This window comes from Carcharhinus amblyrhynchos, chromosome 17 (genome assembly GCF_965287045.1).
Source record: "Carcharhinus amblyrhynchos chromosome 17, sCarAmb.v2.hapA, whole genome shotgun sequence".
NCBI lineage: Eukaryota > Metazoa > Chordata > Chondrichthyes > Carcharhiniformes > Carcharhinidae > Carcharhinus > Carcharhinus amblyrhynchos.
Window position 1 is genome coordinate 10,266,806 of NC_137340.1, and position 17,938 is coordinate 10,284,743.

A 17,938-nucleotide genomic window follows, 5' to 3' on the forward strand; every position below is an offset into this window, starting at 1 on the left:
AAGGAGGAATGAAGGCATAGATTATTTTTAAATGGGAAAATGCTTAGGAAGTCAAAAGCACAAAGGGGCTTGGGATTCCTTGTTCAAGATTTTCTTAAGGTTAATGTGCGGGTTCAGTCGGCAGTTAGGAAGGGAAATGCAATGTTAGCTTTCATGTCGAGAGGACTAGAATACAAGAGCAGGGATGTACTTCTGAGGCTGTATAATGTTCTGACCAGAACCCATTTGGAGTATTATGAGCAGTTTTGGGCCCCATATCTATAGAAGGATTGCTGGCCTTGGAAAGGAGGTTCACAAGAATGATCCCTGGAATGAAGAGCTTGTCATATGAGGAATGGTTGAGGACTCTGGGTCTGTATTCATTGGAGTTTAGAAGGATGAGTGAGGATCTTTGATTTGATGTAGTTTATTGTTATTGTCGCATGTACGAACACAGTAAAAAGTATTGTTTCTTGCATGCTATGGAGGCAAAACATACCATTCACAGAGAAGGAAACAGGAGAGTGCAGAATGTAGTGTTACAGTCATAGACAGGGTGTAGAGAAAGATCAACTTAATGCAAGGCAAGTCCATTCAAAAGTCTGACAGCAGCAGGGAAGATGCTGTTCTTGAGTCGGTTGGTACGTGACCTCAGACTTTTGTATCTTTTTCCAGAAGGAAGAAGGTGGAAGAGAGAATGACCAGGCTGTGTGGGGTCCTTAATTATGCTGCTTGCTTTGCTGAGGCAATGGGAATTGTAGACAGTGTCAATGGATGGGAGGCTGGTTCACATGATGGATTGGGCTACATTCATGACCCTTTGTAGTTCCTTGTGGTCTTGGGCAGAGCAGGAACCGTACCAAGCTGTGATACAACCAGAAAGAATGCTTTCAGTTGTGCATCTGTAAAAGTTGGTGAGAATCTTGGCTGACATGCCAAACTTCCTTAGTCTTCTGAGAAAGTAGAGGCATTGGTGGACTTTCTTAACTACAGCTTCAGCATTGGGGATCAGGACAGGTTGTTGGTGATCTGGACAACTAAATACTTGAAGCTCTTGACTCTTCCTATTTCATCCCCACTGATGTAGACAGGGACATGTTCTCGTTTAAGCTTCCTGAAGTCAATGACAATCTCCTTCGTTTTGACATTAAGGGAGAGATTATTGTTGCCACGCCAGTTCACCAGATTCTCTATCTTATTCATGTACTTTATTTCGTTATTGTTTGAGATCAGATCCACTGCAGTGAATTGGTGGGGAATTTGGCCACACAGTCATGGTTGTATAAGGGGTATAGTAAGGGCCTGAAAACACAGCCTTGTGGGCCTTGAGGATGATCATGGAGGAAGTATTGTTGCTTATCCTTACTGATTGCAGTGTGTAAGTTAGGAAGTTCAGGATCCAATCGCAGAGGGAGGTGCTGAGGCCCAGGCCACCAATTTTGGAGATGTTTTGTGGGAATAATAGTGTTAAAGGCTGAATTGTAGTCAATAAATAGGAGTCTGACGTAGGTGTCCTTGTTATCTAGGTATTCCAAGGTTGAGTGCAGGGCCAGAGAAATGGCGTCTGCTGTGGACCTGTTGCAGCGGTAGGCAAACTGTAGTGGATTCAGGTAGTCTGGGAGGCTATAATTGATTCGTGCCATGACTAACTTTTCGAAGCACTCTTAGTGAAACTTATAGAACACTGCGAGGCCTGGAGAGAATGTTTCCACTAGTAGAAGAAACCAAACTCCAGAGGGCACAACCTCAGACTAAAGGGACAATCTTTTAAAACAGAGATGAGGAGGAATTTCTTCAAGCAGAGAGGGGTGAATCTGTGGAACTCTTTGCCGCAATAGGCTGTGGAAGCCAGGTCATCGAGTGACTTTAAGACAGAGATAGATAGGTTCTTGATTAATAAGGGGGTCAGAGCTTGTGGGGAAAAGGCAAGAAAATGGGGATGAGCAAAACATTAGCCATGATTTAATGTCGGGCAGACTTGATGGGCCAAGTGACCTAATTCTGCTTCTATGTCTTATGGTCTTTACACCTTTCCTCTGTTTATTTTTCAATCCTTAAATCACACTTGTTAAGGCTGTTGTTCTCACCAGTATTGTTCACCAAAATTCCCAAATGACTTGTTGATTATTATAGAACACCTGCAGTCCAGAAGGAGGCCATTCGGCCCATCGAATCTGCACCAACCACAATCCCACCCAGGCCCTATTCTTGTAACCCCTCTTTTTTAACCTGCTAATCCCCTGACACTACGGTTAATTTAGCATGGCCAACCAAACTAACCTGCACACCTTTGGACTGTGGGAGGAAACTGGAGCACCCGGAGGAAACCCATGCAGACAGAGGGAGGATGTGCAAACTCCACGCAGACAGTGACCCGAGGCTGGAGTAGAACCCAGACCCCTGGCGCTGTGAGGCAGCAGTGCTAACCTCTATGGCACCGTGCTGCCTACAGCTTGCACTTCCAGCATTGTGAGATAAATGACAGAACTAATGGGTATGCCAGGAGATCCCCAACGCTAACGAACTCTGGGCCAATGATTCAGTTCTAGTTTTTAATCGCCTCTGTTGGCTTGCAACCAACCAACAGTCCTGCCCCTGATCTCCACCCTCTCTTATTGCTATAATCTCCTACAGCACCATGAAACTCCCAGATATCTGCACTCATCTAATTCTAGTTTCATGAATATCCTTGATTTTAATCATTTCCAAGTTGTGGTGGTGTCTTCCATTACACACACACACACACACACACACAGCTCTGAAATTCCACCCCAGCAAAATATTTCTCTCAACTCTGGGTGGAATTTTTCAGCTGTTCATGCTGGTCCTTCTGCAGTGAATGAGTTTTGGCTAAGTGCCAAATTCTCCACCCTCGTTTGCAGTGAAGGCGGGGGTGCAAGCGGCTGCAAAATTCCAGTCTCCATCTCTCTTTCCGCTTTAAGATGCTTCTCAAAACCTACCTCTTTGACTAAGATTTTGGTCAATGTCGTCTTAGATGTTTTTTAGCCAAATTTTGCTTTATAATGCATTATGAGTGCAACACAAATACAAACTGTTGTTACAAAAACAGAATGCTGAAAAAACTTAGCGTGTCTGACACCATCTGCAAGGAGAGAAAACGGAGCTTTGAGTCTGCTTGACACTTCATCAAAACTAAAGAGAGGGAGAGTGTGTTGAACACGATGTTATAGCTGGGAAAAATTGCAATAAAGATATTGCAAACTTAACAAGAGGGAGATGGCCCAGTATGTTTGGAGTGGGAAGAGGAAGCTTTCTTGTTGTCATCGTGTTTATTTAAGATTGTTACCAATTGTTTGCCAATTTAACTTTGTACCAAGGTCAATTTATTAATTTTATTCTGACTGTTTTCAGTGCCAAGTCAAATGCCATATCCCTGATATCGCTTCTACCCTTTCATCATTATTTTTTGTCCCTAGATACTTAACAAATTCTCTCCTGAATTTGCTGATACATTCAGCTTGCCATGCTTCCCTAGGCTGTATATTCTGCAGGTTAGCCAACTTTTGCATGAACTGATTCTGCACTGTCTTGTCATCCTCCCTGTGGATTTTCAGCATTTCATGGTGAATATGAAACAGGGAATAATTGGAGGCATTTCATGCTTGAATGAGAATTTTTGCAACTGATGTCTGGATCAGGAATTCTATAAAATGGGACTAATTGTAACATAATTTTCTTCATCAACCTATTACACATGAAGCGGGTTTATAGTTAACTGAAGTAAATATTACTCATGTTTCTTAACAAACGGTTGTGCAATACATCATTGAAACATGAACTAGGAGTAAGCATAATACATTTTTTAGAGATTTTTGCAACCCTTTTCTCTGGAAAAAATTGTATGGTTTATTTTTAGATCTATTCACACAATTCTAATTTCTATCAATCTGTCTCTCTTTCCATTCCATTGAGAATCACACTTGCACAGCAGAATATACAGATAGCATTTATTTATTATTCTTCATGGATAAGTAAATGTATTCTAGCATGACAGAATTGTTGTTCCTTTGAGATATCCATCCCTGCAACATGTAGTTGTTTTTTTTCTGCATTTTTTTATCACATCCCCATGGTTTATCTTTCATTCAATTTCCCCCTGTTGTCAACGTCAGTTGCATTTGTGCTGTTCTCGAGTGAGGACACCATTTCTGGCACGTTTATATTTGGGCCTGCGGCTTGACCTTTCTCTTTTGATAAGCTTGCAAATCCGACTCGAGTGTTACCTTGGTATCTAATTTATGTCACTTGTTGCCTACCTTATCTGTGTCCAGTGCTCCAATTGATTTTGCCTTTAGTTGAAATCAATAAGTAGGAGAATTAGGCAGGTGTATAAGGGGCAGCAAATTGCTGATGTCATCACTGAAAGAAAAAGGCTAGTCATCACCGAAAGCGAAATCTCTTCCTCCTCTGTATTTATGGGTGGCACAGTGGTTAGCATTGCTGTCTCAGCGCTAGGGACCTGGGTTCAATTCCAACCTTGGGTGACTGTCTGAGTGCGGTTTGCATGTTCTCCCCATGTCTGCATGGGTTTCCTCTCACAGTCCAAAGATGTGCAAGTTAGGTTGATTGGCCATGCTAAATTGCCACTTAGTGTTAGGGGATTAGCAGGACAGGTGCGGGGGGTTACAGGAATAGGGCCTGGGTGGGATTATTGTCAGTGTAGGCTCAATGATTTGATTTTGTTTGATTTATTATTGTCATATGCATCAGTCTACAGTGAAAAGTATAGTTTTTAGTGCACTATACAACAAAGCATACCGTTCATAGAGAAGAAAAGGAGAGAGTGCAGAATGTAGTGTTAGACTCATAGCTAGGGTGTAGAGAATGACCAACTTTACATGAGGTAGATCCATTCAAAAGTCTGATGGCAGCAGGAAAGAAACTATTCTTGAGTCGGTTGGTATGTTTTCAGATTCTTGTATCTTTTTCCTGATGGGACAAGGTGGAACAGAGTATGTTCGGGGTAGGTGCACAGAGCCCTTGATTATGCTGCTGCTTGTCTGAGGCAGTGGAAGTGTAGCCAGAGTCAATGGTTGGGAGACTAGTTTGCGAAATGGTCTGGGCAACATTCACAACCCTTTGTAGTCTCTTGTGGTCTTGGTCAAAGCAGGGGCCATACTAAGATGTGATACAACCAGAAAGAATGCTTTCTATGGCGCATCTGTAAAGGTTGGTGAAAATTGTCTCTACCTGCGCAGTTCAGGCCCGCACCAATCCTTGGGGAGATAAATGGGGCCGGGGGTGGGGGGGGGTCACAAAAACACAAGCTTCAAAATGACGGCACTCAGCAGATTTGATGCTCATTTTGCCCATTCCGGTATACCCAAAACTTGTTTCCAGTTAAAAGAGCCCACAAACTTTGCATGCAAATGTGCGGAATTACTGCGGTGCCAAATGAGGGTGTGTACCCGTGATCCCCAAAAACATAGAAGTCCCAGATTCAGGGTACCATGTAGGGAAACATACAGTGATATCTAACGGCTCCATTAGGACCGTGGGAAATTAAATGAATGCTGATTATGAAAATATTCCTGTGTCCCTACTAGCCTACTTGTGTATAATTTAAAGGATACTAAATCAGCACATGAGGGAGAAAGAATTGTGAAGATAGGTTAATGAGGTGAAGTGAGTGAGTTAGGAGTAGGGCTGTGTGGACTTTAAACAGCAGCATAAACCTGTTGGGCTGAATGGCCAGTTTTACTACAGTAAATTCTATGTAAATTATGTGGCAGCAGTTGCTTAGTCTGAATCCAAGAAAAAACTAAATCAAAACAAGTATTGATTATTGAACTGGTAGTTGCAACAGATCTTTGATGCCCAAGAATCCATATACATCAAATTCCTGGAGGATGATTTCCTCCCAAAGATTTTGTGTTCCATTGCACAGGGCGCTCTGATCTCTCAGTGAACTAGGAGACTCCGCACCTCCCCTTACCCCCATGAACATTAGACACCTCCCCCCACCCCATTATTGGCGGCATGTTCGCCTCCCACATCAATATGGGTCGCCTGCATCGGGGCATCAGGACCCTCCCAATGAGTATCTTTACAGAGCCCCTCTTCGCATAACCCTCACCTTGCAGAGCACCCCATCTTGCAGAATGCCCCTTGCATAAGCCCATGTCATTGTGCATAACTCCCAAATCATAGCCTCACCCTCACTCAGGCCCCACCCCACTTAAGTCACACATTCTTGGCAATGTCCCGGCACACTTATGGTGCGGGTGAGCGTTGCCAGCTGGGCGGTTCCAGGTAGGCAGTGTGAGAATGCCCGATAGACAATGCACGACCATGTCCTTAACCAGCTGGGGGCTTCATGACCTTTGATTTCCCCCAGCATGGCCTCCACATCTAGAGTCCAAGGGAGTCCAGCTGTAATTCTCACCATCAAGACATCTTGCCAATGAGAGGGAAGTGACTGGTAGGCTGGAAGATGCCACCCCAGACGCATTAATGGGATGTAAATGAAATCAATCGTCACCCTGGAACTGAAGCTGAGCTCGCTATCAAAACAGGGCTGGGGAGTTTGCATGCAAAGTCACCAGATGGTACAGTGACACTGTAAAATGATGCCCCTGATTTACAACTGGGCATCAGGAAGAAGTGCCAAAGAGAAAGGACCTACATATATTTATAGGAAGGGAGAAAATAATTATTAGATAAATCACTGTAATCTGTTTTCAATTGAGTACAGAATGGGAATATTCAAGATTTGTTCTTCCTGAAGACAAATGTAACTGAAATGACTCAAGTATTTTCTTCTGGAAAATTTTGAACCACACTATGTTTTCTGTTGGAGAGAACGAACGAACTGAGTTTTCCGAGACTTTATAGAACTTCAACAAAGATGGTTTTACTCAGCGTGCATGAGGGAGAGCAGTACTCGGAGCTGTAATTCCAGCTTGTTCCCGAGTACTCTACCCATCATAGGTGCTTACACATTTTTATACAGCAAAACACTACATTTTGATTAGATGATCATATTGTTACTTTAACTTTGTTAAAGTTCAATTTTGATCACATTATGCCGATCCAGTGTCCTGCGTGTTTTATCTTTAACCGTTTTCTGAAAATATTCTTTCTACCTGTTTGCAACATCAAAGCAGTGTAGTTATCAAGCCAATTTCAATGGTGTGTTAATTGCCCCCATATCCCTGATACTTGATTAGTTTTCCAGAAGCACATGGCTCCACTATACATTGTGGAGCCTCAATAAATGGTATTGATTCTTTTATTGTTGCCGTAACCTCAGAATGATCTCACCTGGGGGTGCGACTGTTTAGTGCTATCTGGGAAGTAGTTATTTGTAATTTGCCGTGTGTCTGCCTGCGGTGAGTGTGGATACTAGAGTCAGGTGTCTGCTTAACCCTTTCCATTCTTTCTTCCCCTACTGCAGCCCACGCTCCCTGGGTTGCCCTGCTACGTTTCCCAAATTAAAGTTTTAGTTTGTTCTTTGTTGGACTCATCTCAAAATTCAGCAACAGAAGGTAGATTAACTTGAGAAGCTTATAATCAAATTCATGCAAGTGAACAAAGCAACGAGGGCAAATTGAAAGAGGATTTTTAGTATCTTCCAAGGTTTCTAAAAATGGTAATTGGCTGAAATAAAAAGCAGAGAAAGCTATCACTTTAAAAAACTGATTGTAATACATTGATATTCCGAGAGCCGCTTTGAAAAGGTTGATGAACCAGAAAGCTATGAATGTTTTAATAATAGATGTAGGTGTATACATTTTTAAAAATTTACAGAATGCATAATGGACATTTGTTCAAATAGCTCTAAGTAATCTGACCTTGAAATAATTCACTAGAGGGCTTGATTAATTATATCAAAATTCTTTCTGCTTGTGATTATGCTGGGAAGTATTTGCAGATTTCCAAAGGTGCATTATAAATGACTTCACAAGTCACTTTGATACTGATATCAGCTTTGCCTTGCCAACTGCTCCAAGAAAATAAATCTTGCACATCTTCTCCAGAATTAATCACAAATTATTATCCTAATTGCTCATTAAGATGTAGCAGGATGCATAAATTGTTTTCAAAATGTATTTGCCTTCAAATGGTAATCTGCAGAGAATGAACATTGTTGAACCTAGATTTTCTTTCCTTAGACTTCTACTACAACTGTCAACATCGTGGTTACTGATGTGAATGACAATGATCCAACATTTGATGCCATCTTTCTTAAGAACTTCACTGTGTTGGAGGAGGAAGCAAATATCTATGTGGGTCAAGTTAGGGTAAGATAATTTGAACTGATTTTGGAAAAAAATGTGTAGGCTATAAAATATTGAAATTATAAAAATATGTTTCCAATGTTCCATGCGTATAAACTCTGAATTGTATTGTGTATTCTGAATTAAGCTTTTGGTATATTTTCACCATGATTTTTGGCTCACTTGCGATCCAAAATGGTATTAGAAATAGAAGGAGTTTTGTAACAAATGTGTACCTAATACTGCATGTAATCTCCAGTGAGCTGAAATTCCATGGTGTGATATTTATTGTGTAGTTAACACAATTGCATTTCTTTCTGCTTACTCTTGTAACAATTTTTTTATATTTAAACAAAGAGGTCTTTAATTGAAGCACATTAATCGATGCATCACAAATATTGTGCTGTAATGCGGAATTTCAACCAACTAGGGAACTTAGGTAAGATTCATTGAACTAATGCAGCAAACTGAAGTATTTTTAAACATGGCAAATATGCCCTGCAGTGTAAGATTAATTCAGTGGGCATGCTTCCTGATTAATCACTTATTGCATTGAATTTTGTCACATTTACACAATTAATAAGTAAGGCACATGGCAGAATGCTAAGAAAGTCTTTCATCGGCAACAATATACTGTCCCATTTAAAGCCAGTTTCACCATTGAACTACCTTCCTTCAAGTTCTACCTAGCCTGTAATGGTATACCAAAGATATATTCCACAAAGGCAAATGTCACACTGGCAGACAATTCATTAGTGCAGCTAGTCCAGAGCAACATTTGATCTCCACTCATCCTCTATCTGCCTCCACATGTAGTGTACCCAATCCTATAATCATTATGAATGGTAAGAGTGATGGCTGTGCTTTGAAACAAGTGTTCTGATAAGCAACGTAATGTACTATTTGCTACCATATGCTCTTATAATGTTTTAGGTTTACACCAAGCATAGCTTTTAAAGTAGTAAGTAGAAGCTACATTGTCTCAGTTACCTCACCATCTCATTGTGGGAAAGCAAATCGCAGGTGATGTCAAATTAAGCTGATGTGAGACTACTTTCTTGAAGTGTTCTCATATCCCCTGCCAAATTATAAACTAATGCTGGGCCAGTGGATCTTATTTGTTCAATTATTTTATTTTAAAGTTTGAATTATGGAAAATGGTGTCGTCAAGGTGTCAACTTTGAGATCATTTTATATTCCTTTAGAGTTCCATGCCGTGAATTTTGTACTAACTTCCTCCTTTTTGGGAATAGTTACAATCGGGTGAGAGAAGGTGAACTGGGCTCCCCTCTTTTTACTCTCCTCAATTGGCTGCAACAGATTATTTCAATGTTTGAAAAGGGTAGTTTTTGCCAACTTAGTGAGCACTTTATTTACGTGCTGTGATCAGAAAATAACCAATTAGACAGGTTTATTTGAGTTTAACAAAGAAAAAGGTTAGCTTTATTAGACTTGAATCAATCCAAGTAAAATAATAAAATTAACTCTGACTTTCTCTTTCTCGTGCACACACACAAGCCCACATACAAACATATTGCAGAATGGGGAAGGATAGATTGATAAAAATCAGTATCCATAAACAGTAGAAGGAATGTACAGTTTATAGTTTGGTGGCTCCAGGCTGAATTTGGTGCTCTCAATGCTTTCAATTTAAAGATGTAGGTGGCTAATTTGGATGCTCTTCTGGAGACACTAATGCTGGGTTGAATTCTTATGAGAAGTATCTGCTTTAGCAGAGGTGAACACAGTAAAAAGTCTGACAACACCAGGTTTTAGTCCAACCGATTTATTTGATAATAGACTCACAAGCTTTTATTATCAAATAAATCGGTTGGACTAAAACCTGGTGTTGTCAGACTTTTTACTGTGTTTACACCAGTCCAACGCCGGCATACCCACATCATAAGCAGAGGTGTCCATAGATGGTCACAGTCTGCAAACAGGGTGCAAGCCTTGCAAAGAAGGTGAGAGAGGGGGCCCCTGCTTATGTTTTCTCTCCTCTTCTCAGCTGCTTCTCATCAATTCTGCAGAGAAAGCAGGTGATTAAAATACAAAGGCTTGGCTTGCCATGTGATCTCTACTTGCCAACTGCTTAGGGGTCATTGTCTTTGTGTTCCGAGGGAAAATTGATTAGATCATGTCTCGAAAGCTCTGTTTGCCAGGGTTCCATTGTCCAAGTGATGATGCTGAATGGTTTGTCTCCAACAGTTGAACACCTCAGGTGATTGCCTTAATGCCTTTCTAATAGGACAGGAAATGTGGATTCTTCACATTCACTGGTGTTTGTTGTCTTTGATTGCAGACATGCTGGGGTGATCTTCCAGAAAAAAACCTTTAAATGTCAAAAAGTGTGAAAACTGGAGAGTTTTACTTTTGCAGCTGCCCTGCAAAATCTTCCCACACTGTCAATATTTTTGGCAGCCTGGAATTTCAAGTTGGCGGGGAGTGGAGCAGGGTAGGAGGGCAGGGTGTGGAGGAATCCTAAGTTTGCCAGGTAAGCTGGCTGCATACTTTTCAAGGTACCATGGTACGGGTGCCCCAATCTTCCAATGGAAGATCTTCTACCACCAGCCCTGTCCCCACCGCCTCCCTCCTCCCACAACACACGCACACGCACACACACACACACACACACACACACACACATATTACACACATATCACACATACACAATGATCAGCAATTGCATAATCCTCTCATGGCAATATGGGTCACTGGCATTGGGGCATTGGGCCCCTCCCAAAGAGCACCCCCCTCATAACCCCTTCCATGGCCTACTCCTCCACAGCCCCTCTTTGTCAATCACTTCCTTATCCAGCCCGTACAAATCTCTCATCACAACCCCACCACTCAGGCACCACTGTTATAGTGCCCAGTGGGCAGTGCCAGGGTGCCCGATGGGCACTTCTCAGACATTTCCCTGACCATTGAGAACTTCCGATGCTTCTGGCATGGCCATCAAGTTGAATGGGAACCATGAGTGATTTTCATTAGTCCAAGGTTTTACTGAAGGGGGGGTGGGGGGAGTGGGGGAACATGTGTGTCTGGAAATGGCCATGCCATCTCACACAAAGTTGATTACGCCGGCAAAACAGGGGTAGGAGGATAACTTTTGGCATGAACTCACACGCTATCTTCCCGGCCTGCTTTGCTGGTCAACTGGTACAACGGGCAGGAAAGATCACAGTGTCTGTCTCCATTCCAAGTGAGTGGAAGATTGTCTGTACAGGAATGAAAATTGGGGGAGATATCTTTGATGTATTTTAAAGAATTTTTTTTTAACAGTTTACTTTTGGTTCCCAATTTGACCAAAAGCTCATTTTCATAACAGAACCCGATCCTGAATTTCCAATATACATATTTTGGGGGTGATTTTCCCACCCCACTGCAATGCTTGAGTAGCACCACGGACTGGGAGACATCGGTGGCGGCCATTTTGTGGGCTTCCCATGGTGGTTACGGCCTCAATTTTTTCATATGAATAGCAGGCCCGAGACTGAATTTTCCGAGCCTGCTAGTGTCACCATCCCTCCTCCCCGCCCCCCCCCCCACTCCACTGCCGGAGTGGTTCCCTCCAGTGGGGTTTACAACTGCTCCCCACTAATGAGCAGCCTACACCACTTGGGGGAAGATAGGCCATTGCGGACCTCCCAGGAGGTTGCAGGTAATGGGAGGTGCCTCTTGGGGAGTGCCAGCCTGGCAGTTCCTAAGGAGTAAACTGGCACTTCTCAGGGGCATCTTGGCACTGCCCACCAGACATCAGCCAGTGCCAAGGGGGCAGGGCCTATTGGAGGTGATCAGTTGGGAGGGACCCATTGCCACTCTGCAATCAGGATCAGTGGGGGAGGGATGGAGCGAGGGTGATGGGAGGTTGCGATGCTGGCCAGCATGCGGAAGGCAGGCAATGCGGGGGAGGGGGGCCAATCTCTGCGTTGACAGATCAGCACATGCGCAGTGGCCCACTCAGCAGTATGTTGCCGGCCTCACAGGCAGGAATAGGCTCCACCCCTGATTTTCAGAGTAAATCCCACTGAGGCACAGAGTGCCGGAGATTCATTCTGGAAATCACGCTAAAAAAAACTCAGTGGGACTTACTCCCATTTTCCCGCACACTGGGAACTTAGAATTTGTTTGGGAGAATCCTGTCCTTTGTGCTTGTGAGATGAAAACAAAATTAACCCCTTTGTGAGTGAACCCTTTACAATTAGCTTTGAGGAATAGAGCTGGGTAATATCAGTTTCTGACAAAGTGCCACGATTCATGCTGTTGTGTTGATGTAGCAAGTTCAGGTAAAAATACTGAATTTGCCCAATCTTTCGAAGGACAGATGGCAAAAAATGCATATTTCATTTTAATCTGTTAAGCGCGAGTTCCAGAATTCCTTGGCTGCATTCCCTGTGCAATCCTCATTAGACAGGTGTGTGGGAGAGGCGACCATGGTCTCTTGTACTCACCATCAGCTCGACTTCTTCTGTAAGTTGAACACCTTGAATTTCCAGTCCTACAACAGGGAAATTGCTGAGTGATTTCAGTTTAGCCTGTGGTTTAATACCTAGATTAAATTGTGACTATTTAATTCTGTGTTCTCTTTGGATTATGATGTTCAATTTCTGAATTCATCGGAGTAGCACGTGATATTCTTTCATAAGCATGGTTAATTTCTTTTTAATCCAATGTATATAAACTGATTTGTTAGTGCCATTTAGAATGCATTACTTTTCTGTCCAAATTTCAGTTCTGCTTTTCCATTATCTTTTCTCCAAATTATATGCATTTCTTAAAGCATTTTGTTTAGGTTTCATTCAATTTTTAAGCATCTCATTGCATTTCCTATTTTTCCCATTTAGTTGCTTCACTTTCTACTACCATTCGTTTTAAACAGACCAGAATGGTTCATAGATCATAGAAATCATAGAAAACCCTACAGTACAGAAGGAGGCCATCTGGCCCATTGAGTCCGCACCGACCACAATCCCATTCAGGCCCTACCCCCATATCCTGACGTATTTTACCCAAATCCCTCTAACCTACGCATCTCAGGATACTAAGGGGCAATTTTAGCATGGCCAATCAACCTAAGCCTCACATCTTTGGATCGTGAGAGGAAACCGGAGCACCCGGAGGAAACCCACGCAGACAGGAGGAGAATGTGCAAACTCCATACAGACAGTGACCCAAGCTGAGAATCAAAGCCAGGTCCCTGGAGCTGTGAAACAGCAGTGCTAACCACTGTGCTACTGTGCTGCCCATTAAGGGTTAACTGAGGTACTGAAATACTCGGAGTCGAACATAAAATAAATGATGTGAAGATGCCGGCATTGGACTGGGGTGGGCACAGTAAGGAATCGCACAATACCAGGTTAAGTGTGAGTCAACTTACCTGCTGAAGGAGCAGCACTCCAAAAGCTCATGATTCCAAATAAACCTGTTAGAGGTTAAAGTCTTACAACATTTACATTTCTTGGTTGTCAGGTATCTTGGAAATGGTTTGTCGACAGGTTGCGGCATGATGGCAGAGTGTTTAGCACAGCTACATCACAGTGCCAGGGACCTAAGTTCAATTCTGGCCTTGGGTGACTGTGTGAAGTTTGCACATTGTCCTGGTGGTTTGCATGGGTTTCCTCCAGGTGCTCCAGTTTCCTCCCACTGTCCAAAAATGTGCAGGTCAGGTGGATTGGCCATGTTAAATTGCCCCTTGATGTTCAATACGTGCGGGTTAGGTTGATTGACCATGCTAAGTTACACCTTAGTGTTAGAGGGGCTAGAAGGGTAAACACATAGGGTTACAGGGATAGGACCTGAGTGGAATTGTTGTCTGTGTAGGATTGAATGGCTTCCTTCTGCACTGTAGGGATTCTATGATTTACACTTTGCTCATATATTCCTTCCCACTAACATGTTTCAACAAGCTTCCATAGCCAGTTGCCTCTGAGTGGAGCACTGTGGACAAACACTTTATATTCAGGTGAAGAACAGCGATACAGACATCGGGCATCTCAAAGACTCAAACGTGTTAAATAGAAACTGAGAAGGCACCAAAAATGAGATTAAGAGGATTACCTGAAAGTTCAAAAGAAGTGTGTCTCTAATTGATCTGTGTGGGTCTGAAATGCATTTGTATCGAATCCCAAAGATGTTTTCCTTAATAAGTTGACAGTAATGAATAAATGTCGAAGCAGAAAGGAAACTGGTAAAATATCCATTAACTATAAATTATACAAGCAAGATTTTTGTTCATCAAGTAAAATCTTATTTGAAGAGAAAAATGTTTCCCAGCAGTTGAATGTGAAGACATAACTTTGAACCCGTGGAACCTCAGCTGCAAAAGAATTTGTGGTTCTCCTTAATTGTTGAATTTTTTAAAATTTCCTAAGTATGGGCAACAATGCATTTATTGTTCATGTATATTGTCCAGGAAAGGTTGTAGTTGGGATTCAAAGAAATTTCTCTACTGCCAAGTGGCCTACTGGTCACTTCAGAATGAATTAAGAGTCAAATATATAAGCTCCAATTGTAACCCTTGCCACCAAATGGGAATGGGGCAGGTGTGTGGTTAAAAATAGCAGGAGAGTCTCTGGGTGCTTTGGTTTCCTCCCACAGTTTGAAAGGACATGCTGGTTAGGTGCATTGACCCGAACAGGCACCAGAGTGCGGCGACTCGGGGAATTTCACAGTAACTTCATTGCAGTGTTAATGTAAGCCTTACTCGTAACAAATAAATAAACTTTTATTGCTGCTTTTTCCTAAACCCTCCTACTCATCACTATTTGAGCTGCATACTTACCACCTTTGGTCAAGGTGCCCAATACACACAGGTACGCACCTCCTCATTAATGCAACTCTCATGGAGTCCTATAAAATAATTAGGACTCATAAATATTGCCATCACATCTCCTGAGAAGCTTGTGGGTTAGGGCAGTAATCCAGATAGACGTTTGAGCCGATCCTCTGCCAAAATAACCATCAAGCAATGAAGTTGAAAATATATTCCTGTTGGTTAATGAGGATTATTTGATGTTATGAAAAATATAGAATATATTTAGTTATTCAGAGCAAATAGATCATTGATTTAAAATTAAATGAGTGAATGAAATAGATTAAAATTTATACAAAAAAAATTAAATCCATTAAATTGAATTACATTTGGCCAATGATTGACATTGTAAATGAATGATTTTTATCTGGCTGCCTTTTGATTCTGGTTATAATTGTTGTGATTTGTTTCATTGGTTATTGGCCCTGTGGCAAATATTCGTGATTTGGTGACTTGTTTTGTATGCAATCTATTTTTTGAAAACTCTTAATTGATATTGTGTCATTTTATTTCTTGTTTAATTGTTATTGCAATTAATTTCTCTATCTATTGTAGCTTGTTCAAGCTTTGTGTGTGATGATTCTGTTTAATTGCATTTGAAAAACTCTGATACTGTTTTGTGCGATTGGCATAATTGGTGATCTGAGCTGATTTTGTTTCTACATTCAGTGCATTTATTCTGTGGCATTTATTTGTGTGGCATACTATAATGGGTGGGATTTTCCACGCAACCTGCCGTGAAAGCGGAGGTGGCCCATCACTGGCCGGTGGTGGGATCTTCAGATCCTGCTGCTATCAACAAGGTTTCTCATTGAATGCACCCTTCGTCGCTGTGAAACCTGCAAACGGGGGGGTGCGCCATCGACAGGACCGGAAAATCCCGCCGGTGTGAATGACTGGAAAGTTCAGGGCAAAATTCTTTCTCTGTAATACTGTTGTTTTTATATCTTTTGAATCAGTGCAATTGATGTTATTTAAAATTATTCTAGGAATGCAGGGGGAAAGAGATGGGTTGACAGCTCGTGGAGAAAAAAAAGTGTTAAGTAGATGTTGATGAAAAATTTAGAGAGGGGATAAAAGAGTTGGTGGATGACTTAAAGGAATGTGGTGAAGGCTGAAGCAAGACACGTAGTAAAAGTGAGGTTGGTGCCACACTGAAGCCAGGCCAATAACAGTGGTTAATTCTTTGAAGGTTAACATGATGCAAGCAATTTGAAGGGGAGCTAGGTAAATTGTTGGATAAGTTGAAATATCTATTGATAATTATTTAGGATTCGTATGTTTATTGCCTGAAATAGCCAGTGTCCTATGATGTTGCACACCGCTGATGGGATTTGGATTGGCGGAGAAGGCGGGTGGGGAGTTGGCCCATTAAACCCAGCCCCAGGTTGCTGCCTGATGTGAGACCAGCGTACTCAGAATTCAGGATGTGCTGACAGGAGCTGGAAGTGGCAACCTGCCCAAACCTCTCGAATGGCCACACAAGGGCATTAATGAGCTTGTTGTCACCTCCTGAAGAGATTTTCTTTTCGTGGGATGGATTTGCCACACTGTCAGAAAGGCAACATGTCGAAGGATGGGTGAGATGGCAGGAAGGTCTGCAATGGCATTGCAGAGGCAGAAGGCAACATTGAAGAAGAAAGACTGTAAAATGGCCCTCAATGTGTTGGCAGCAGAGATAACTCAGAGTTAGCAATAGCAAATTGTTACTGTACACTGGAGAGCTAGGATTCAATATAGATCGAAATAAAAACAGTAAATTCTGATAACAGCCTGGCAAGTCGATTAGAACCTGTAAAAGCAAAGGATAGGTTAATATTTAAAGTGCAGACCGTTTTTACAGCCACCCTTCCTTATTTTCCTTCTTCCGTCTAATGCTGAACATTTCACTCTTGTTTCTAACGTAGAGGTGATAATAAATGGAAGCTTTTGTTACTATTAAAACTGATAGGTCTATACCAGAGATATTAATCTCTTATCCCACAAGGGAAATTTATGAACCTATTATTTATTTCTTATTTGTAGAATGAAGACCCCCCGCCTTTCCATTGCCCTCTGCTTCTGTTCAGTCAATGGCAGTCTCAGCAATGGTTGCTTCAGCCTTTTGCACAAGGTCCCCTTCTGGTTTGCTCCAGCCTCCATAGCCACTATTTATTAGAAATAGAAACATAGAAACCCTACAGTACAGAAAGAGGCCATTCCGCTCATCGAGTCTGTACCGACCACAATCCCACCCAAGCCCTACCCCATATACCTACATATTTACCCACTAATCTCTCTAACCTACACATCTCACTAAGGGCTTTTTTTTATCATGGCCAATCAACCTACCTGCACATCTTTGGACTGTGGGGGGAAACCAGAGCACCCGGAGGGAACCCATGCAGACACGAGGGAAATGTGCAAACTCCACACAGACAGGACCCAAGCCAGGAATTGAACCTGGAGTTGTGAAGCAGCAGTGCTAACCACTGTGCGACCATACTGTCCTCATTTGATGGGGGAATGTGACTCCAGGCCAGTTAAGCAATTCACATATCAAAACAGTGACATGCTTGCTAACATGGGTGGCACAGTGGTTATTAGCACTGCTACCTCACAGCACCAGGGACTCGAGTTCAATTCCAGCCTGGGGTGACTGTCTGTTTGGAGTTTGCACATTCTCCCCACGCCTGAGTGGGTTTCCTCCGGGTGCTCCGGTTTGCTCCCACGTTCTAAAGATATGCCAATTGAGTGGATTGGACATATTAAATTGCCCTTTAGTGTCCCAAGATGTGTAGATTAGATAGATTGACTAGGGTAAATGTGTGGGATTATTGGGGATAGGGCCTGGGTAAGACACTGTGCCAAAGAGTCAGTGCAGATGGGCTGAATGGCCTCCTCCTGTACTCTAGGGATTCCTTGA

The 17,938-nt window shown here is 42.3% G+C and overlaps 1 protein-coding gene across 11 annotated transcripts in view; it reads left to right on the forward strand.

Moving 5' to 3' along the window:
* pcdh15b (protocadherin-related 15b) overlaps positions 1-17,938 on the forward strand; it is a 1,349,261-nt gene that overhangs the window by 1,040,359 nt on the left and 290,964 nt on the right. For all 11 annotated transcript variants that reach the window (XM_080205457.1, XM_080205459.1, XM_080205466.1 and 8 more), the window contains one exon: positions 8,115-8,243. In XM_080205457.1, the coding sequence (XP_080061583.1) occupies positions 8,115-8,243 (129 nt within the window). The remainder of the gene's footprint in view (positions 1-8,114; positions 8,244-17,938) is intronic.